The sequence below is a fragment of the Centrocercus urophasianus genome, unplaced genomic scaffold (assembly GCF_019232065.1).
Source record: "Centrocercus urophasianus isolate 14NV4802_14NV808 unplaced genomic scaffold, USGS_Curo_1.0 seq_36, whole genome shotgun sequence".
In the NCBI taxonomy this organism is placed as follows: domain Eukaryota; kingdom Metazoa; phylum Chordata; class Aves; order Galliformes; family Phasianidae; genus Centrocercus; species Centrocercus urophasianus.
The window spans coordinates 4,233,718-4,254,588 of NW_024884933.1; the positions used below are offsets into that span (position 1 = coordinate 4,233,718).

General features: G+C 49.7%; 1 protein-coding gene across 5 annotated transcripts; it reads left to right on the forward strand.

Moving 5' to 3' along the window:
- Positions 1 to 211: 211 nt before the first annotated feature.
- CUNH1orf159 (chromosome unknown C1orf159 homolog) lies at positions 212 to 14,785 on the forward strand. 5 transcript variants are annotated; one of them, XM_042831538.1, is made up of 12 exons: positions 212 to 280; positions 802 to 923; positions 1,087 to 1,151; positions 4,081 to 4,236; positions 4,372 to 4,462; positions 6,265 to 6,340; positions 8,191 to 8,295; positions 9,136 to 9,201; positions 9,538 to 9,672; positions 10,750 to 10,775; positions 11,080 to 11,110; positions 12,108 to 14,785. In XM_042831538.1, the coding sequence occupies exons 5-12, from the start codon at positions 4,391 to 4,393 to the stop codon at positions 12,203 to 12,205; spliced, it is 609 nt and encodes a 202-aa protein (XP_042687472.1). In that variant the 5' UTR covers positions 212 to 280; positions 802 to 923; positions 1,087 to 1,151; positions 4,081 to 4,236; positions 4,372 to 4,390; the 3' UTR covers positions 12,206 to 14,785. The 5 variants fall into 5 exon arrangements, with proteins under 5 accessions (XP_042687472.1, XP_042687474.1, XP_042687475.1 ...); XM_042831540.1 differs by having other exon boundaries at positions 11,080 to 11,105; positions 12,103 to 14,785; XM_042831541.1 differs by lacking the exon at positions 11,080 to 11,110.
- Positions 14,786 to 20,871: the final 6,086 nt, after the last annotated feature.

The following is a 20,871-nucleotide window of genomic DNA, read 5'->3' on the forward strand; positions in this document are numbered from 1 at the left end:
CACCGCGCGCAGCAGAGCGGCGCCGGCGAAGGCGCCGCGGGAGCGGGCTGAGGGAGGGGATTTACCTGAGGGGAGGAGGGCTCAGGTAGGGCGCGGCGCGGTGCATGCTGGGACCTGTAGTTCGGAGCGGCGGAGCGTTCGCCGCACCCCTAGGGCCGGCGAGAGACGGGAGAACTACAAGTCCCAGGGCGCCGCGGGAAGGAGCGGGCAGGGCGCCGCCTGAGGGCGGGGGGTACGAACGGGAACCTGCCGGCGGTGCTGCCGGAGGACGCTTCCTCAGGTGGGGAGCGATCTGCAGGGGGTGACGGGGTTCCTCTGGGGCGGGAGGGCGCGGGATCGGCGGCTGAGGGCGAGGGGAGCCCGCGGGAGGAGCCGCGTTGTTCGGGCAGGTGTGGGGGGAGAGGCCCCGGGGCGCGGCCCAGGCCCGGCCCTGCCTGTGTGCGCTGCGTGCTGCGGGCCGCGGGGCCGAATTGCTCCGGTCGTCGTTTCTTCACGCGGTGAGACCGTAAAGCCCGCTGTAATAACAGGCTGCGATCCTGTCTGCTGGCCGAACGGCCGTAAACAACGGTGTCGGCGTGCTCCGGGTGCTCGTAGAGGTGTAAGGGAGCCGAGGCTGGAGCGGAGAGCCTCGCTGCCTCGTGCAGCGTGTGGCGTTAATTGCTGTGAAGTCATTTACGAGGGCAGGGGTGGTGGGTCTCTTTGCAGGTGTATGCTAAGAGAGCTGGAAAAACAAGTCCCACTTCAGCTCTCGTTTCCACGAGGTATTTTCTAACCCTAACTGGCAGCTGTTCTACTGCTCAGATCCATTGTGAGACGGTGTCAATGGGAAATTAGCAGTCAGCTGCACACCGTCCGCCTCCAGCGTGGCCCTGGGGAGCTGCAGTGCTGCTGAGAGGAGCCCAGGAGTCTGCAGGCTGTGCTCCGTGAGTCTGCCTTTTAATTTCTCTCTGATACCACTTTGATTGCGGCCAAATCGAGGTCCTGGCAGAGCGTAACAAGCGGTGGAATGGGGGTGGTGTTGTTTTCCGCTCCCGTCTGTTGATCTAGTTGTAAAACCACCTGAAATTTAGCAATGTGTTGCTGCAGGTTTTTTCCACGTAGCTGAAGGAATACCCTGACGCAGTGCTCCAGCAGCAGGCGGGGCAACAGAGGTGAGAGATGCAAAGCTGTGTGCATGCAGAATGTAGACTTAAAGTTCAATTAAAGGGCGCTCGATTCCAGGAGTGGGAGGAAAGCATTCAAGTGCGTAGTATTTATCGTGAGTTGCTTGCCTTTTTTTTTATAAAGGCAGCGAGAGGAAGAATTTACTCAGTGAATGTTGACGCGTTCTGCTTATGCGTGTTGTGTCACTTGAGATCTGAGCTGACAGCAACTTGAGATTTCTTTCGAACGTGGAGTTCTGGTGTGAAATACTAGTTTTAATTAAAATGTCTGTATTCTCCTAACTGTGTTGGCGTCTCAAGCATAAATACATTCTAATTTGGGCTCCAGCTTGTGCGTGACATTATCTTTTTTTTTTCTCCTTACTCCAAAGAGAAAACGCTGCCAAACGTAAAACGTATTCCTTGAGCTTGTGAATTGTTTTGCTGTGGGTGTCACATCCTGATCAAGCTCTCATTTAATTTAAATACACAGCTACCTCATCCTGAGACACGGTTAGTCATAGCGTGTGCTGGAAGTCTTAAAATCTGTAGGGTTTTTCCCTTTCTCAAAAGAATAAAGTTGCGGCACAAAATGCTGTGCGGGTCGCTAACGGAGCGGTTCTGAATGACTGGCGGCTGGAAGGCAATAAAATGAGTTCTTAGTTCTGCAGTTTTGCAAGTGAAGACCAGTGAACAGTCCAAATCCCTGCTGAACGTCGCTGTCTCGGTTGGAAGTACTGCACTTACTTTGTTCTTCGAAAAAGCTGTATGCTTTTTTTTCACGTTATTACAAGTGAAGAATAAGGATGCTTAGCGCCGTCGACGGGCGCCAACCTAAACCTACAAGTAGATGTCCAGTATTGCCTTCATGGCTTGATTTCCACCCCTCCACCTTCAGACAGATGTTCGTTAATATTTCGCTGGCAGAAAAAGAGCCCAGCAGGATGTGAACAAGTGGTTCTGGAACTCGGAGCGAAACGTAAATTGAGTCAATGGAAGCCTGATGCGTTTGGGAGTTGGAAAGCACTTTGCTCGTCTGCTTTCACGCCTCCAAAGCTGGTTCAGTGGTGTGTATGTAAAGTTCAAATAGCGTGTGTCTCTCTCGCAGAAATGTAATGAAAGAAATTAAGTTGCTGATGATTTGAGAGCAAATAGATCCAGTGACCTAGTTCTGCTGGAACAGCTGCAGGACATATGTTCCAGTTTGTTACATTCGGTAGTGGCTGGGAGTGACTGCCCGTAAATGCAACAGTGTTGTTGATTATCATCTTAATTTATTGGAGGAGCGGAGATGCAGCCCGTGTTGAGCTTTTGCGAAGAGGAGGATCAGGCTCTCAGCAGTGGCCAGTTTCCCAAATGCTTTCTTGTTTAGCACGAGGTGTTCCTGAAGTTAAGTGTTTTTCTAGATAACAAGAATATCCTTGTTTAAACAAATGCCTTGTTCGTCTCTATTTCTCTAGTGCTTACAGATCAGGTATTGACCAAAAAACCCGTGCAGTTTCCAAAGGCATGACAAATTCGTCAACAAATGTCTTTACTGACTGTGATGATCCTCCCCAGAAGAGAAGCAGCAACGTCTGATTTTTGAAGAGAGGCAGTAAGGCAAGCTTTGTGAGCGTGCCTGTGTAAAATACGTCCATCCACACGCACGTCCCCGAGACTGCCTTGATGTTAGACCTCTGCTGGGTCACAGGTAGCTTCTGTTCAGTTGAAACGCGCTGAGGAAGAGAGTGTTCCCTACAGAGCTGTGAGCAAGGTGTTCTTGGCTTCTAGAGCTACGTGCTGCGCTGCGGAAAGCTTCTCCTTTCATCTTCTGAGGTGAATTCACCTTTTTTGTTAAGGCAGGTGTTGGTGTGAGGTGTCTTGTCACCACTGGAACTGCTTAGAAAGGTAACATCTGTGCTTCGGGGCACTGGTTTGGGAGTCGTATCTCCATCCTTGTTATGCTTAAATGGACAAGGACCCGTGGCAGTGCGAGCTCTTCCTGCTCTGTCCAAATCCTCATTAGCCATACAAATGACTTGTAGCAGTAACACTGGAGTGTGGTTTTTGGGATTGTCAGCCCTTGGTCTCGGAGCTTTTAGCTGATAACAGAGGGTAGCCATACGTTTTCCCACTAAGCTGACCTGTTTTTGCTGTGAATTTGAGGCAGCAGGTTCTGTGCACACGCTTTTTTCCGGAAGCAGAGTGGAAGTTAATCGTAGGAACCGTTCAGTGATTCTGTTTTTCAGAGAAGCAGCTTGCCAAGGGTTGTGATAATGTCTTTGAGAGTCATTTGAAATTCATCCACTGGAGTTTTATTTAGCAAAAATAGTTGGGGAAATGACTCACTGGAGAGCTTTTCCCTACAGCCAAAGGCTTTCTTTCCTCGTGTTACGCTCCAGCTAGAGGAGCTCGTCTGCTTCCATGTTTTATTTATAACAGGAAAGACTCTGAAGGCACCAGGCTGCAGGTAGGCTGGCTGTGAGGTGTGGCTTCCCACGCTGTTGAGCAAAAACCAGGCAGACACTGTAGCACCCACAGAGGAAGTGTCTGAGCAGTGCGGATGGAGCGTGACGTAGGGCGCAGCAGTTCAGCCTGACAATCCAACCTAGGAAGTGTGGACTTTGCTTAGGCTGTGTGGAGTTGGATGAGGAGGATGGAGGGGGGGGAGGGAGGAAGGCTGATAGGCGATGGCACAGTCTGCTCACGGAGGTCTGATTTTAGGCAGTTGAGAAATAAGGCTTATTAGCAGATAGACTTCAGTAACGCTTCGTGATTGCGCTGTCATGGGAAAAATTAATTGCAGCGTTGCCTTCTCGAGTGGCGTGTGCTCTCTGCCCTGATACGGATCCATCACAGCTCAGTGCTGCAGGCAGAGGAGCCTGTGACTGCGGGGAGGCTTATCAGCAGTGGTGCCAGGCAGTAACTGTTCTCTTGCAATCACGTTGATTTTCAGATGCTGGGTGTGGAACAGTCTCTGCGTGGCCCAGTTTGGAGCAGACTGATAAGGCTCCTTGTTTCTTAGCAACCACGATCTGCCGTAGCCAGGAGCCTGCCCTTCTGCAGCTGGAGGGACAATTCTGAATGTCTCAACCCTCTGTCTTGCACCAAGGTAAGTCGTTCCCCTTGGCATGTTTAATTTAAAGGCCTTTGTATTTGAATAAAAGGAGCGTGTTGGCCAAAGTTCCTTGGCGAAGGGAAAGCCTAACTTCTGTCATTAACAATCCATTTCCTTGTTCTTATTTAGACTGTTGTCTTTCCTGGGCATGGAGGTGCCGTACATCCTTCTCTTAACCAGACTTGTAGCAGAAGTTGCCAGCAAATCTCCTGAAAGTTCGGTAGGTACTTTGCGTTTTTGTCATGCTGGGGACTGTCAAACCGAGAAGAAACAGTGTCTTTTCCCTTCCTGTTGTGGTTTATTGAAGGCTTTGTAATTAAACAGAAATGAGTGATGCTGGCGGTCATTAACTGAAGCATTGACAGTGGGTTGAATTGGCTGTGAGCGCCTGTTAAATTCATGCTAGTCGGGTGCCCGTAGGCTCACAGGAATGCAACTGGCAAAGCTTTGCACTGGGAGGAAAAAAGCACCTCCATGATTGAGACAACGCTTTTCAAGCTGCACGGTAGGTGGTTCCACTGCAGAAACTCCAAACTACGGGTACCAAGAAGTTTTCTAGTGACTGTGGAGCTGTGAAGCCGGTTCTGTTTCACAGAAAAAGGTCAGACACAAAATTCTGCTTTTGGGAGAATTTTTACCGGCAGTGCCTTGTAGGAAACTGGTCTCCAGGAGGTTATCTGTAGGTTTTCTGGCTCTTCACCTCCCTTGTGATGCGCTGACGGTTTTAAGTCAGCCTTCTAATTACACTTTCGTGTCCCGAACGTTTCTGCTGACAGCTTTGATCTTCGCCACCCCTGGATTTGATGGATTTTTGCCCATTAGCAGAATAATGCCGACTGTTCTACGTTAGGTACATCCAGGTTATGTGTATGTGTGAATGCAGATCGGATCCAGTTACTTTTGACCAAGAAAACTTCATCTCTTCTTAAGACCGATCGGCCTTGCTGTATGCTTTAGGGGGAATGTATCCACGCAAGTTGAAGAGGCACTGGACTTATTTTCCTTGCGCAGACTCGGAGAGTGGATGTGCCCAAGCCTATGCAGAGTGTCAGTAACGTTCTGCCAAAAGAACTGCAGAGCTGATAACAGCCATCTATCTCTAAGCTTATGTCACAGCTTGTTGTAATTTGTAAATCATTTTGAAATTGGCTTTTATATAAAGCAGCGGGAAAAAAAATAAGCTCTTCTTGCCTTCGGGATATGTGAAGTTACTCTTATGCTAAATGTTGAAGGAAGAAGCTTTTGCATCTCTGCTGATTGCTTTGCCATATGTAGATGTTATCTTCAGCTGCGATATGGGCGTTCAGTGAAAACTGGTTTTTGCCAGCCGTGTTGCTAACAGCGTGCCTCTATTTTGAGTTCTTTTTGGGATTTCCCATGTGCGCGAGAACGCCTTTGCCGCTTTACTAACAGCAGTGGCAGCCTAATGCTGACACGGTGCATTTCTCTTCCGTGGGTCTGTTGCAGTTGTTATAAATGCTGGCGACGTCCTAAAGAACTTTGGTGAAGGGTTTCAGTATCAAACTCTTCAAGATCGAGGGAGAGGAGGCACAGCACGGCTGCTCGGACTTTGTGTGGGTCTCTGGTCAACAAAGCGGGACGAGGGGACTTAAGAACTGGCCCTCAACATGTGTCCTGTTGTCTCAACTTTTAGCAGCCTCGTTCCCTCTGCTTTCAGCACAGGGGCAACTCAGTTTGGGTTATTGCCATCTGGGAACTGTCTAGAAGTGGATCTTCAACACTTGTGTTACCGGAAGTTGTAGCAGTGCCGTGTGATCAGCTACGATGGCAGCAGTCACTGTGAATATTTCTCTTGTTCTGCTGCTTCCCACCAACCCTGATGTCCTCACGGCTGGTTTGAGACCTGTGTAACAAGCGCTACGTCCTGAGAAAAAGGGCTTCGAAATGGCTTCTTCGTGCGAAAGTTTGCTCCCCTGTGTTCTCTGTGGATGTTTACTGCAGTATTTGTGTAAACCTGAAAACCGTGGGGAAATACATTGCGATGCTTTTTCTTTTTCTTAGGTTTCAGAAACGGAATGTTGTGTGGACATGTTGGAGTCAAACAGTTCCTGTCCAGTAGCCAACCAGTGCAGCCCAGGTATAGTGTGGTTTTCCTTAATTAAATCCCAGATTATTTTTGACGGTGAACGTACAGCGTCCGATTTAGGGGGGCATGGAAAGAGAATAAACAACGAGGTGAACTTTCTCCTTATGTGTACAGGATATGAGTCATAAGAAGCACGAAATGTCCTTGCACGGTAAGTAGAGTAGACGACTATAAGGTTTTATGCTTTCTTTTTTATTTAGCATGCAATTGGATTATGCCAGAGCTATTTTGGATACTTAGAGGTCCATAAAAGGGGCATAAAAAGCAAAAATGCTGCGGTGTGTTGTGACGTTTAAGAACAGTTTTGGTGTTGCCTTGTTAGCACAGAATGCCTCGTTCTTCTCGTCCCATTTAAGTTGATGTTTTTCCCTAAATTGAGTATTGTTTTTTTTATTAATACTGCGTACTCTGTGTTTAAAATCAGAGTAAAAGACAGAAAATGGCTTGGGAGCCCACAGCAACGAGAGAATTGGTGATTTAAAAATTGGGGTGCCTTTCTGGGCTGTTGAGATGGTTGTTAAAGCTCTATAAGCCCATCCAATTTCACTGCCTCGTTAGGTTCTTAAACCGTTGCTTCACTGCTACCTTCATTTCTGCTCCTAAATGATTTTAGACGTGGTATGAGCGTAGTCTCCAAGCTATGGGATTGCAATCTCTGAAGTCTTCCTGTAAACTGATAACCTACCAAAATCTTTGGTGTCAGATGAAGACTTTGATGTTTCCTTCCTATTACTGCGGAAAGGCTTTGCCCTTACGTTGGGTCCGTTTGTATTTAGATTAAACGTCAGATGTAATTTATTGCTGTGGGCATCAAATGTGCTGTCTCCCTCTAAGGAAACCGTAGTAGCAAAGCTGTTTTCAAATCAGCACCGTACTAATGGTTTGCTTTATGGGATAATTGATACCAGTTTGGCTCAAGGCTCTGGAGAGCTGGATTTTAGCCAGCCTAGTAAGTTTTTTGCTTTAAAATGTAGCCTGTAATATGATCTAGGAGGAATATTTTTCTGATCTTCCTGTCTTGAGTCTAAGCCTCAAGTGAAACCGCCGCAGCTTTATTTTATGAAATGAAGTTGTTATTGAAGATGCGCCCTAAATTTTTTTACGTATTTTTTTTTCCTCTTCTGAAAGAGATAGTTAAACGTGTGTTTAAACATGAATTGAGAGGCTGGAACACTGAAGTCCTAGAAGATGAAAGTTTAATCAGTTTCCAGCCCGCGTGGCGGGGTGACGGATATAAAACACTCACCATCTGCTGCGGGAGAGTTGAAACAGGCTGGGCTTCTTCTAAAAGTGAAACAGTTAGTGCAGTACCTGAGATCACCGAGGCACGGAGAAGGGCTAGATCGCAGCAGCACTCGTCCCTTGAGCTTGTCGCTCTTCAGTTGACTGACTATGGAAACTCCAGCATCTTCTTTCATCCAAGCACAGCCAGGTCCTTCGCATCTTTGCCCCTGCCCGTCTCTGTTTTCTGTGCTCTATGCAACGGTGGCATTAAGTTCTGTTGCAGCAGTGCACGACCTCTAAAAAGAAATGGCTGAACGATGCTGCGTTTTTGGTATTGTGGAAGGTACTTGCAGGTTGTCAGATGGATCCCTTTTATCTTCAAGCTAATGAAGCGGTGAATTGAGCTACGTTAAAATTTCCTTCTTGGAGCTTTTCTGGAACGTAACTTTCTCTTTTTTGCTCCTTAAGAGGTTGTGTCTTGTCTGGAAGAAGTGCTCTGAAATGCAGCCTGGGTGGTGTGTGGGATTTGTTACCTCTGCCCCTTCCCGAAGATCAGGAAACGTCTCTGGTGCTGTTTGTGTTGTTTTCACATGGCTGTACATCTTATTCTTCTGCAGGTTGTTACAGACGGTGGAACGAGGATGGGAGTAGCAGCTGCATTAAGTGCAAAAATGAAACTCTTCCTGTTGCTACTGTTTACAATCTGACTGATTGCAGAAACAGTGAGTCATTTGTCATACTGCTATTCTAGCTAACAAGATTTCTCCTTGCTTATGCGGTCCGACGAAGACCGTTCAAGAAGACGTCAGGTGTTGCCAAGTCTCTTGCACCATTTGTAAAACGTCATCCTTTTCCGAAGCCCTAACGAACCTCGGGGGTTTCGAACATGCAGTAAAAGCTGCAGAAGCTTTGGAATTGAGTTGACAGAAACTATGCAGTGCTGTGGAACCGTTCCAGAACCTAGAAGGGAAAAGAATGCAATGTGTTGTATTGGAATACCCAATTTGTCAAACAAAGCGCAACGCTTAGAGGAAGAAAAAAGATAATTTGGCCCGATGTAAGATCTTAAAACTAAGTTTGAAACATGAAAATGATTAATCCTACAGGCTAGGACCTGTATCGACTATGCTTGTTTGATACTGAGTTTTGTGCTTGCTTTAATCTCTCCTGTCAAAAAAGACACTCGCTGGGGGCTTTTCCAGGGGACAAAAGAGCTCAGGCACTGCTCGAGCTCCTGAAAATCTGTACTGCCAAGGACAGATTCGTTTTGTGCCTGTGGCTTTTGAGAGGTGAGATTCATCCGATCCCTCGCAAATATTGTAGTGAAGGAGATAAGAAACTTGATCTAAGGTATGAGAAATGCGCTGGCGAATGGTTTTTGCTTCCTTCCTGGGAGTTCCTCAAGGTGGTGGTAAGAATGCTTTTAAAACTGATTTACTTATTGGGGAAACTGGGATTCTTGTATAATTTCACATAAGTGCCGATAAATACGTTCTCCCAAAGTTTTTCAACGAATGCATCGTCAGATTTCGTTTGAACAGCTTTTTTTTTTTTAATTACAGCTGGTATCAGAGGGATGAATTTCCAGATGAATATAAGCACTGTAACTCCTTTCGTACAGAACATAGGTGAGTAGTTGAGAATAACGATGGGATGTAGGCCTCACAACTCCTTGCTGTATACGAAGCCCTTCAAAACGTGGCATTTGGAGCCAGCTGTACTTTTTTTTCCCCCTGGAAGACAGATTGAATTCCAAAGGTGGCAGCTCCTTTTCCTTGTTCTGCCTAGCTTTCATCGGGAATCTTTTGTAAGCCTCAGAGCTGAATTTTGAGGTAACTGTATCTCACGGAATGCTTCTTTCGTCTTGCCCTATCTTCGTTTAACGCTTCTGCTAGAAGAGATTTGTAGTGGATATCGGGCTTTCCTCTGAGCAGTTGTTTTGGTGTTGTCTTTGTGTTTTGCAGGGGGTCCGGAAGTGGCAGCTTCTCTCATCTTAGGGACGTTTTTCATCAGCTTATTCCTGATTCTGTCTGTCGCTTCTTTCTTCTACCTCAAGCGTGCCAATAAACTTCCTAATGTGTTCTACAGAAGGAACAAAGGTAAAAAATGCTTCTAAGTAATTGTCTCGAGAAACATCTCAAAAGGTTTGCTCCTCCGAGACAATGCAGAATAACAACTTTTCCCCGCTATGTGCTTACAGCCTCGTGTTTTTTACTGCAGAGCAGAGGGTGTGTGCTCACAGCTCTTCAGTCTGAGCGTGCTTAGGTGCACATTACACAGTGTCTCACTAACCTAGCTGTTGCTTTCTGTAGCGTGCACAGACTCAGTGTTGTTCTAGGCGTTAGCTGTCACTGGATGTTAGGCGTCCAGTGGGGACTTTTTGCACACAGAGCATTTTAGCACAGCCTGTGTATTTCAGTATGCACAGTGTCAGGTGCTTCAAGCCGTGCAAAAAGCAGTTGTTTGTTCTTGAGCTGTAGCGCTGGAGGTATCCTGTTTACCGAGGATGTGTCAGCAGCAGGAGAAAGGGAACAGTGTGAGACGTTTCTTGTTACGGTGCTTCTCAGTCACCTGTTTGCCCTCTGACTGCAGGATCTGCTGGGACTCACGAGGGCCGCCTCCGTCTTGCCTGTTTGGCACAACCCCTTTGAATCTTCCTCACGACAAACCCCAGCTCTGCATTTGCTATGTTAGAGCTCCTTCTGTTGAACAGAAAGCCGGTTTCTGGTTTAGGTCAACTGAGCAAGTAGGCTTCCTCTTATTTTTCAAAGGAGGAAAAAAGAGAGGGGCGACTGGAGCAACGGGTTCAGTTATTTGGCTAAGAATGTCACGCGTAGCCGTGGCGAGTTAACGGCGTGTCGCTGTGCCAGGCTCTTCTGGTAGCTGGCTGAAGGTGCTGTTCTGCTGTCGGAGCTTCTGTAGCATAAAGAGATGCGGCCGGGGCTGCCTTCTTAGAGAGGACAATGAGCCGTTCTTGGAAACCTTTGCAACCCTTTAACCTCGAAAAGAGTACTGCAGCACGTCCTCCTCGTGGGTGGTCTGCTGATGTTCTGGTCTGTTCTGGGGGTCTTTGTGACCCCAGGAATTTTTATCAGTGGAACTATTCTGTTGCACACATGTATTTAACATAAAACCACTAGCAGGTCTAGACTAATGATGGTTTCTCTCTCTTTCAGCGTCTGTTCTCCAGCCTAGTGAAACAGTAAGTAAGATTTGTTTTTCCACTGAGAGTAAGCATGCCTAAAACATCAAGTAAACAGTAACAAGTCACTTGCGAGCTGCTTGATCTGTTACGAGAAACAAGACAAAACGAAACGGTTTGGGTTCTTTGAGCTAGAAAAAATGTGACAGCTGAATACTGGCCGTGTGGATTATGAGTTGCTTTCTCTGAGACGGCGCTCGCAGTAAACAGCATTGGAACCCCGCAAGGTTCCTGCGTTTGTTTTGATAAGACCGAAGCAACAAGGTGCTTTCTTTGACACAATTGTTCTTCTCCTGTTACACAGGCATCCATGATACCTCCCCCAGCTACTTCAGGTGAGAGACTGTTCTGTGGGGCACGCTGCTACAAACAAAATGTTGCCCGTTAGCCTCCCTCTTGCACGTTTCATTGCTGGAAAGCAATGTCTCAAAGCAGTTACGCTAACAAGTGAAAACAATTACTTTTAGGCCTAGTGCGGAACTGTGGAATCTGTCAAGAGCACAGAAATCTGATGTCCAGAAGCCCTTTTGAGTGGGATTTATTGCTTTAATTAACGCCGCCACGCAGTATCGATGCAGCACTGTGCTGTAGAGAAATCAAAGATCTATTTGTATTCTAATTGAGAGGAAAGGAGGTGGAAGAAATGGGTTTTGAAGAACAGTGCAGTCTGGAGCCCAGTTTCAGGACTGGGATCTTCTTTCCAGTGGCAGGCTGGCTGCTTTTCAGGCTCGCTGATCTGAAGCGCATCAGTTTCTTGAAACAAGTGACACGGACTGTTTGGGATGTAGCGTTTGGCGTGCGTGTGGCGAGCGGGTTGTTTGTACGTTGGCTGTTTTGACAAGGTGGGATTGTAATTGGCGTGAAAATCGATCAGAAATACGGTTCTCATCTCAGTTTTCTCCACCGTTCTTCCACGTTTCAGCCTATAAGCATCGCTGTTTGAGATTCGCGCTGTAATGCACCGGTTTAGACCAAATCTTTGGAATCCAAACTTGCTTTTTGGTGGACATCCAGATTTGTGCTACTTGTGGGAAATGGTACATGCTGTTCTTATGGGATCAGCGAGCCAACGAGAACCTAATAAAGCTTGAAGTGTCTAAACATGACTTTCACCAAACGTATTAAATAGGGCAGTAGGACACGCGTACCGTATTTGGGGCCTTTTTTTCCTCAGCTCCGCGCAGGGGCGCGGGGTTTTCTGGCTTATTTAAAGGGCAGAATGAGTTTGGCAGCCCGGGGGTCGCTGGGGGGCGCGTGTCGCTATGAATGAATGACAGAGGCACGCTTCTGCAGCAGGTGCTAATGATGATGTTTCTGTGCCCACCGTTTCAGTTCGGAAGCCGCGATACGTCAGACGAGAACGGTCACTAGTGACATCTGCATCCGCTGCTATGATCTCATCTTCCGAAACCAGGGTCAGCAACGTTTAGCCTTCGCTCCCGCCCGAGGACTCTGTCACTGGACGCAGCGTTGAAGAAACTTTTTCTGAATCCACTGAAGTGCCAGGCAGCGAGCGGCTGACCGAAATGGGAGCCAAATTACTGCGTCAAAAGAGTTTGTGCCAAAAGCGACCGGGGAGATGAGCTCGGGTAAAGATGCTGAGGGCAGGGCCGCATCCAGTTCTGTGAACTGCTTTCGTCATCTCGAAATGCACTATTCCAGCTCTGTGGTTTCCTTTGTCTCCCACAGAGGCCGCGTTTAACCTTGACAGTATCCGCCTTTCTTTGGTACGCTTTCAGTTTCGGCAAGTTCTTCCTGTGTCGCGATACGTTCTGTGGCCCCAGAGTGGAACTGGGGGAAGCCAAGGATGCGGGGTTGTTTGAAGGGCCCGTTTGTAACAGCAAACACTAAGTGCCACTGCTTTAATGTTCTAGGACAATGTAACAGTACTTAAATTGTGCTATTAAAAAAGAAACGAACGCAAAAACACCTCCTGAAACGTCCCCTTCCGCTTCTGAAGTAGCTGACCCTGGTTTTTAACTCTAATTACAGGCCCACCGTTCAAATGCTGTTAGTGCTTTTGACGACTGGCTGGTAGGGGTCGGATCCCAACGGGTTCGTGCGCTTCGGCAGCTTCTCAGCTAGCTTCAGCTCAGTCCTTGGGCGAAGAACCGTTCGCTCTGGCTTTGCAGTCGGTAGGCCGCTACGCCTGTCCCGCAAAGACAGTCTCTAGTATCTTCCTTGTACACAGCAGGTGAAAAGAAACCAAAATTCCTGCAGGGGATCTTTGCACCTGTGAGACGTGCCAGTGAGCGTCAAGATGAACTTGAGAGGTCAGGTGAATTTCCATGGATGCAATAAGCGGTTTCTTTTCTCAAGCCTTTCCTTAAGGTGCCTGACTTGTGCAGGCCAGCACCTTAGGGCGGAATCCTTGCTGAAAGCACCAGCCTAAATAGCACCTCAGAGGCCCGCTTTTGCCCATCTGATGTCAGACGAGTAGCCGCTCTGGAAAGTGAAGCAGCTGTAAAACCTTCCTTGGTTAGGCTAGGCTACCTTGCATCAAGTTGGTTCCTGGCACGGCTGACTGTCGCCATGTGAACGTTGGGATTGGCACGGTGGGCACAACGGTACGGGCGTGAGAGTGGGTGACAGGGAAATGACTGGAAGACTCGGGGTTGCTAAATTGGTGGAAGCGTCGCTGTCACCATATGTGAAATTCTCTCTAAGCAGCCTGTGCGTTCCCACCTACCTGTGTTGCTATTGCCCGTCTTAGTTTAGCTGGAGCTCGGTTACGGGTCTGTGCTCCTAAAATAAATTACTTTGAAGCTTTTTATCATCAGCCGCTGCCGTGAACATAACGGTCGGGAACTGGAACAGTCAGTTCTCTTCAAAAAACGGGGACGTAAGTGTCACGAGCTGATGCCATACCCATATGGAGAGCGCAGACCTTTTTATCCGGATTCCTTCTCTCTGAGGTTAAGAGCTTATCCAGAGCTGGGCAGGGATATCTTACTGAATAGGCCTCTTTTTATGGAAGTTTCAGTGCAGCTGCGTGTCCTCGCATCTCTCTCCTTCGGAGGCAAACGAGATCTCCTCTAGCATCCAAACAAGCGAGGGCAAAGGCTGGGGATAAAGAAAAACCCTCAAAGAAGCAGCCTGCCCCCGAGTGAGGGGAAAAGCAAAACCGAAAAACAACCCCACACCACCCTAGAGCTGCTGACATAGAAACAGCAGATCTCTTTCTGTCAAAAGGGTGTAAAAAGCTTTTGTTCTGGCAGACAAAACTAAGGACGGCAGAGATGCCATTTGAGACACTTCGGCTTTCAATCCGAAATGCGCTTACGGTTCTTACCTTCCCTGTTCAGGAAGTGGCAGTTTTGACTGTGATTTCCGTGGTTTTTTCATGTTTGTGCCGCCGTGACTTTTATTTCTTTTTCCCCCACGCTGAGAAATCGTTGGGAGGTTACAGGTTTTTCCCTGACCTCAGTTGCTGAATGTTTTCTTAACCTTTTGAGGAAAAGGAGTAACTATGCAAATAACGTAACGCCAAGAAAAGGCACCTTTTGAAAGCAGGGAGCTTCTGCTTGCAAGCCTGTCAGCGATAGAGCATCCGTGTGTTGCTTAGTTGCAAGACGTATTGTTTCTGCACATAAATTATTGAGGGATGGTTCGTGTCGCAGCGTTGTCTGATCCTCAAGTGCGCACTGTGGCTTCGGTTGCGTCCAACCTCTGTGCCGTCAAGTCCTTCCTCAGCCACAGCATCTCTCCTCCTTTCTGCTGCTTCTCCCCAGCACGCTCTTCAAGTGCAGTGAGCGCTTATTCCTGTCTGTTTGTTTCAGGATCTCTTCACCTTTTGCAATTGCTCTCTGACACAGTGGACTCCTGATCCAAACGGTTCTTTATTCATTTGCACTGTCAGTGTAAGCGTAGAATGTGTTTTGGTTTCGGTCTCCCTCCACCGTAATACCGGATATAATATGTAGAATGGGCTTGAACAAACCATGACATTTAATGTATTGGTGTATTTTTTCAACTGTGCCCAAATAAACGTCTCTGAGCTTTCCTAATGACTCTGGAGGTCGTTCATACGTTCCTTTTCAAGCACAGAACAAAGGGAGCCCCCAAAAGAGCACCCAAAGCAGAGCCGCGTGTCAGCTCATGTGTCTCGTTACCTCCTCTAAAACTGGCGTTGGAAGGAAAGGAAAGTCCCAACGGCGCTACCTGTTTCGCAGGGGGTTACGAACTGGGATGTGGGGACTTTTGGAATCGTCCCCTCGGAGAAAGCGTTCTTCCCGTCCCTTTCCTCCCTGGGAATTTGATGCTCTCACTGTGCTTCTCTTTCTGACTTCCTTCCTTCTTTGCGCAAACCTCGCTTTTTGTAGTAACGCATCTCTGTGTTCTCAGCCGCAGCTGCCAAAATCACCTGCAATAACCTGCATGCTGACAAGGAGGGCGAAGCCAAACGCCTTGACGTCTACCGCGCGCGTGCTGTGAAGAGTCAGAGCTCGGCTGTCAAAGCCAAGGTGACGGCGTAACATCTAAGGAGAAACCGACCTGGAAAATTATCCCCGTGGAAGGAGCCTTCAAAGTGGCTTTGTCAGTTAAATGGACTCCGACCGCCGGCGAGCCCAAAATACAGCAGGTTGCAGGAGGAGGAAGTGCCCGGCATCCTTTCCTCCTTGCCGTCAACCGTCTGGCTGAATTCAGACAAAACTGGCAGCGGGCGAAGGGGGGAGGACTGTAAGTAAGTAGGGACGTCGCAGCAACTGGGAACAATCGGAGAAGCATTTTGCACCCCCAGGGGAGCCGTCTCCCTCAGTGACGTGACACTGCCTGAAGGTGAGCGCACCGCAGATGAAAGGCAACGACCGTCGCTCCTTGTAAGCCTCCAACCTCGTGTTCTGTTCCAGTCTGACATGCAGTCACAGCAGAAATGCTCAGTCGCAGCTTGCACCGGTGATTGAGCACCTGGTGGGAAGGCAGGGCCAGGGGAGCTCAGGTGCGTGCAATGTAGGTGAGCGGCAGGAAGGGGTGGAGCCAGGACGCACCCCTTCCCAGGCCTCATTTAAGGGCCGGCAGCGAAGGGGAGAGCATCTCCCTCGAGATCCCTGCGTACCCGAGGCCTCCCGGAGGCAAGCAGCTTCTTTCCCTTTGTTTCTGTGCCTATGGCTGTTGCATTTGAGCCTCAGCTGTCAGTTGAGCCCTCGGCTGCTGTGGCCTGGAGCTTTGCTACTCCGCTGTCATTGCTGTGCTCTGCATGGTGTTACAGCGTTATAGCAGTTACAGGCACTTCAGCAGGCTGGTGTCATGCGTACAAAGACCAAAGCAGGAATGACGTTGCATGCAGGCACACTGAAGTATTTTGCTGAATGGCTGATAGGTACAAACTGCGTGATTTTGCTTTGTGCAACCAGACCGACCAAAGCCCGACCTGCCTTCGTTTAGGCAGTAATCGAAGCTCGGGGAAGTTGTTGTTGTCGTGCCAACTTCTGTCCTCACCTCGAGCTTTGTAGGTGCCGGGTGGTGAGATCCAGCTGCGTACGGCGGTGTGGAAACGCTGCCTGCTCCAAAGGGCTGAGCGCAGCAGGACAGCTGTCGGGTGGTGCCCGCAGGGACGTGGCAGTAGCTTCAGTTGGCTTGATTTCTTACAAAGAGTCGTGCTTACTGTGTGGGAACTGCTGCGTCACGGCCTGAAGCTCTGATTGATCAGCTGAGGCGAGCAGGGAGTCAGCCAGAGGAGCACAGGTGAAGGCAATTCACCTGTGCTGCCGGAAGAGGTGGAGCCAGGCTGCCCCCCTCCTAGGCCTATTTAAGAGCTGGCTTCCAGTGGGGAAGGAGCACTTCTGCAGATTGCCTCTGCTGGTGTTTTGAGAGTGAGCCCGGGATAGGGGTAAGCCTTCTGTTTGTTCTCTGTTGTTTTCACGGTCTGCTTTGCCTAACTCTCTTGTTTATTCTGTGATTATAACATCCTAATATTCTTTGGTTATGCGCTTGCCATTCGTGCCGGGCAGCATACCGGGGCGGGCTAACGCAGTATCACCGAGAGAGAGATCCGGGGTGACAGATGCCTGCAATCCACCTGTTTGCTTTCTGTACCTTTTCTTTAGCACGCCGCCGGCCTCGCACGAGATCTGCGTCTCGCTTCCCGGAAGAGGCGACGCGTGTTCCCCATCAGCATCCCCTGGTGTCTACGTGGAAACTGAGCGCGCATCACGGCTGGCAGACAAGGCAAAAGAAGGTAGGAAAAGCTAAAAATGCCATTCGGTCTTATTTTGGTGGCGGGCCGCGAGCTTTAACGTTAGAACCGAACCACAAATGGGCCGTGGCGGCACAGGAAATGAGAGACGAGACAGAAGATTGTTCAGTTCGAGGGACCCCTATCAGCACAGAATTATTTTTAGCCCGACCTTGTCCGATAAAGCAGGTTTACGCAGTTAGGTGCAAACAGTCCTTCGGTAGCTTTGCCGTTGTCCTTGTTCTAAGAAGTCAGCAGGACTCGATTCTCCTTCAGAAAACCCTGCGGCCTTGGTGGCGTGGCAGCGAGCCCGCGGTCACGCACCCACGGGAGAGGCAAGAGCCCCTTTGAGCTCTGCGTGTAAACAGCTCCTCTGTCAGAGCAGACTTTGGTCCGGCCGGCTGGGAGCTGCTGGCAGCTAAGCTGAGGAGAGCCGAAGGGCTGCATCTTAAGAGAAGCAGCGGCGAAAGCAGTCGCTCGAGGCCGGGCTGGACGCGGCTCTCGGCAGCCCGGTCTGGCGGTTGGCGGCCCCGCGCGCAGCGGGGGGGTTGAAACCGGACGCTCGTTGCGGTCCTTTTCAACCCAGGCCGTTCTGTGATTCTCCGGAAGCAGGAGAGGTCAGGCTTTTGCTCAGGCCACGTAGTTAGCTAGGCTCGTGTCGCTGCAGTGATGAAGAGAGTGAGTTACCTAGGCGGAGTCTGGCATCACGCGGTGCGGTGCGGAATGAGATGAACCGTCGTTTCTCGGCTCTGCTTTTGCCCCGATCTCCAGCGGGGTTCCTTTCTTTCAGCGGCTGGCGCCGCGGGCCAAGCGCTGATCTCCCCGTAGGTGTTTGTCAGCGTCATTTATCGACGAGGCGTGAACTTCAGCAGGTTTCCGAATTTTGGAGTGGAGAGGTTTTGTTTTGTTTTGACGCTTCGGGTCATTGTCTCTGAGATCCCCGAGCAAGATAAACCGGAGAAATAGCTTTTGTCCCGAGCTTCCACGGGCTGAGCCGAGCCTCGCGAGGACTTTGCGGAGAATTCTTTGCGGGGAACGCCGCAGCGTGAGGCCGGGCGGGGCTCTGGGTTTGCGTAACCCCTTTTTCCTCTTTGTTTACTTTGGCGCTCCCGAATCTGAAAGGCTTGCTGCTTGTCGCTTAGAGTTCCTTTCCGGCGCGCAGAATTAGGAAGGTTGCTTTCATGGGATGGAAATAAATAGTTGGTTATTTTGTTACGGAGCACCCTTGGAAATGCAGTCGACTCGGTGCCAACGATTGTCTTAGGCTTCTGGTAGAAACAGAGCCTGAGCGGAAGGGCGAGGTTGCAGCTTTACCGTTCTCCTCCGCCTCGGAGGCGGGAAGCGGAGAAAAGAGCAAGGAGCCTTAACTTACACGAGGAGAATTTCCTCCCGTAAAGATACCCCTGCAGGAGAGATTGCTTTTCGTGTTCACTGCTCAAACTCGTTTCGGTCAGGCAGAAAACAGCTCTGCTCCCCGGTGCCGGCGCTTCTGTCGGCCAGCACCGCGGCCATCGCTATCCTCGCCCTTCACCTCGGATGAAGGCGAGGTGTCTAGGCAAGGGGAGTTAATGTAACGCTGTCTCATTGTAGTTAGTTATTCTGGATTCTGTTATTAATTAATTCTTTTGTCACGGGGGCATTTGCTTGTCGGCCGGTGGTTCTGCCCGCCCTGCGAGGCATCGGAGACGCGGGGTAGGAAGGAGCGCTTTGCATCGGGTTTTACACCGACAAACGGCGGGCAGCGACGGACGGTGCGAAGCCCCGGCCCAAATCCTCCCTTCTTTGCAGGCCGTCAATCACTCCGGCAGCCTCTAGCAACTGCAAACGAGCGTCCGTTGTTAATTACTTTTCTTTTCCGTCAATTTCCGAGGAGGACGGCAAAGATCCTAACGCAGTTAATTGCAGGATAGATTGGGGCGAGCTCTGAACCACGCAGGGTATTTAACCGCTGACAGCATTTGGATCGTCAGCTTTTTCTGTCTTCGAATGGAATACAGCAAACTTTAACGCAGGGTGAGAGAGGCACTGTTATTTGTATTTCGTAGTAAAAAATTCAGCTTTCCCAGAGAAACCAGCAGTTTTCCCAACGGAAGCTGACATTCCAGCCTACTACGAGAGCTTCTGCAGCTCTGCTTCGGTAACGGGGGAAAGGTTTTGTCGCATCTCTCAGCAGGCATCCGCCGAGCTGTGCTCAGAACAATGCTGTTGCTGCTGCTGCTCTCAGTTAACCGTGATTGTTTTACCGTCCCATCGCAACAAGGGTTGAGGTTGGGCGAGAAACGTGGAAGCAATGAATAGCACCAACTCGGGCTGTGCTCGTGCAGCCTCGGCGCAAGATCCCGGCAGCTTTCGTCAGAGCCTGCGCTTTTGCTGGTGCCGGTGTTGTGTCGCAGCGGATGCCCGCAGGTCAGGGCTGGGCAAGGCGGCCAGCGATCTTAGCCTTGCGTTCTCACATCCCCTCCTTCCCACCTCAGCGCGAGAGCTCTGTCACGCTCAGAACCACGTGCAGAATGAAGGAGGGGAGGGGAGGGGCGGCGCTGCACCGCGAGAGGCTTTCCTTCGGGCTTTGCTCGTTGAGGTCGGGCCAGCTGCTGGAACAAAAAGGCAGAGCGACCTTCAGGCTCACGGCGAGCGCGCCGAGGGCTGTAAGTGCTCAGGCTCTGCGCCATAAGCGTGGGATCGAGACTTTCTAGTTCAGTTATTCAGCATTAGAAGGTGCATTGCAAAAGTAGCATTCCAGGGCCGCTTCAGAACCGGGGGAGGGAGAAGTGAATGGGAGCTACTGGAGCCATTCGTGCTCGTGCATCGTCCGAGAGCTCTGTGTGTGAGCTCCTGCATCTTCCGAGAGCTCTGTGTGTGAGCTCCTGCTCCCCTTGATGTGGCCGAGTACTGCCGTAACAAAGGAATGTTGAAATAGCACCGAAGAAAGAGTTGTAGAATAGAAGGATAGAATGGCCTGGGTCCCAAAGGACCGCAGCGCTCCTCCAGTTCCAACTCCTCCCTACACGCAGGGCCACCGACCAGCAGACCAGGCCGCCCGGGGGCACATCCAGCCGGGCCCTGAACGCCTCCAGGGATGGGGCACCCACAGCCCCTCCTCGGGCCCCCTGTTCCGGCGCATCACCCCACTCTGGGTGAAAACCTTCCCCTACCATCTACCTCAATCTCCCCCACGTTAGCTTGAAACTATTTCCCCCGTCTCCTATCGCCCCACGTAAACAGCCATTCCTCCTCCTTGTTATTTCCTCCCTTCAGGTACTGGAAGGACACGGCAAGGTCCCGTCAGAGCTTTTTCTTCTCCCTGCTGAACAAGGTCAGTTCTAGAATCGTTTGCGGTGGAAGGGACTCTTCAGAGCTCCCCGGCCCACCTCCACCTTCAGCAGCGTTCAGCTCGTTACGTACTTGCGTTCTTCTGAAAGAAACACAAGGACATACACTGAAGACAGCTCGCAAGGGTGGCAGTGAGCCGTAACAAGTATTTATTGTTTCCCCTTTATTGTGAACGTTTAACCACCACTATCAATGCGAACTTATACATAACAGAAAACGTTCTCCAACACAGCTCCTCGCTTTTTCTTTCAGATGACTAAAGGCACCTGAAGCAAAGCAGCTCCGAGGAAGCTAAGAGGAGGAAGACCAGATTTCTAAGAGAAGGGAGACCAGATTTGTAATCGTGAGAGGGTAAGCACCAGACTTTCTTTCTCTTCGCGGCCAATCTCGTAAGATGCCTTAAAGCATTTAATTGCTTTCCAAACAGTTAACTTCGTTTAGTTTTGTTAGATACTGTGGACACAATTAATTATACTTAGTACGTGATAAAACCTATGTAGCAATAGCTTGTTTTCGTGAAGGCTAAGTTGATTCGCGTGCTAAGTTCTTTCCGCATTCGTATGTTAACGGCACAGAATAGACTCTCGCTAC

Bases quoted from the DNA above. Each gene is read 5' to 3' on its own strand.
- CUNH1orf159 (XM_042831538.1), top strand. From the start codon at position 4,391: ATGGAGGTGCCGTACATCCTTCTCTTAACCAGACTTGTAGCAGAAGTT. The intron at 9,202-9,537 runs GTGAGTAGTTGA...TGTGTTTTGCAG, and splicing joins TCCTTTCGTACAGAACATAG to GGGGTCCGGAAGTGGCAGCT. The intron at 11,111-12,107 runs GTGAGAGACTGT...CCACCGTTTCAG, and splicing joins ACCTCCCCCAGCTACTTCAG to TTCGGAAGCCGCGATACGTC.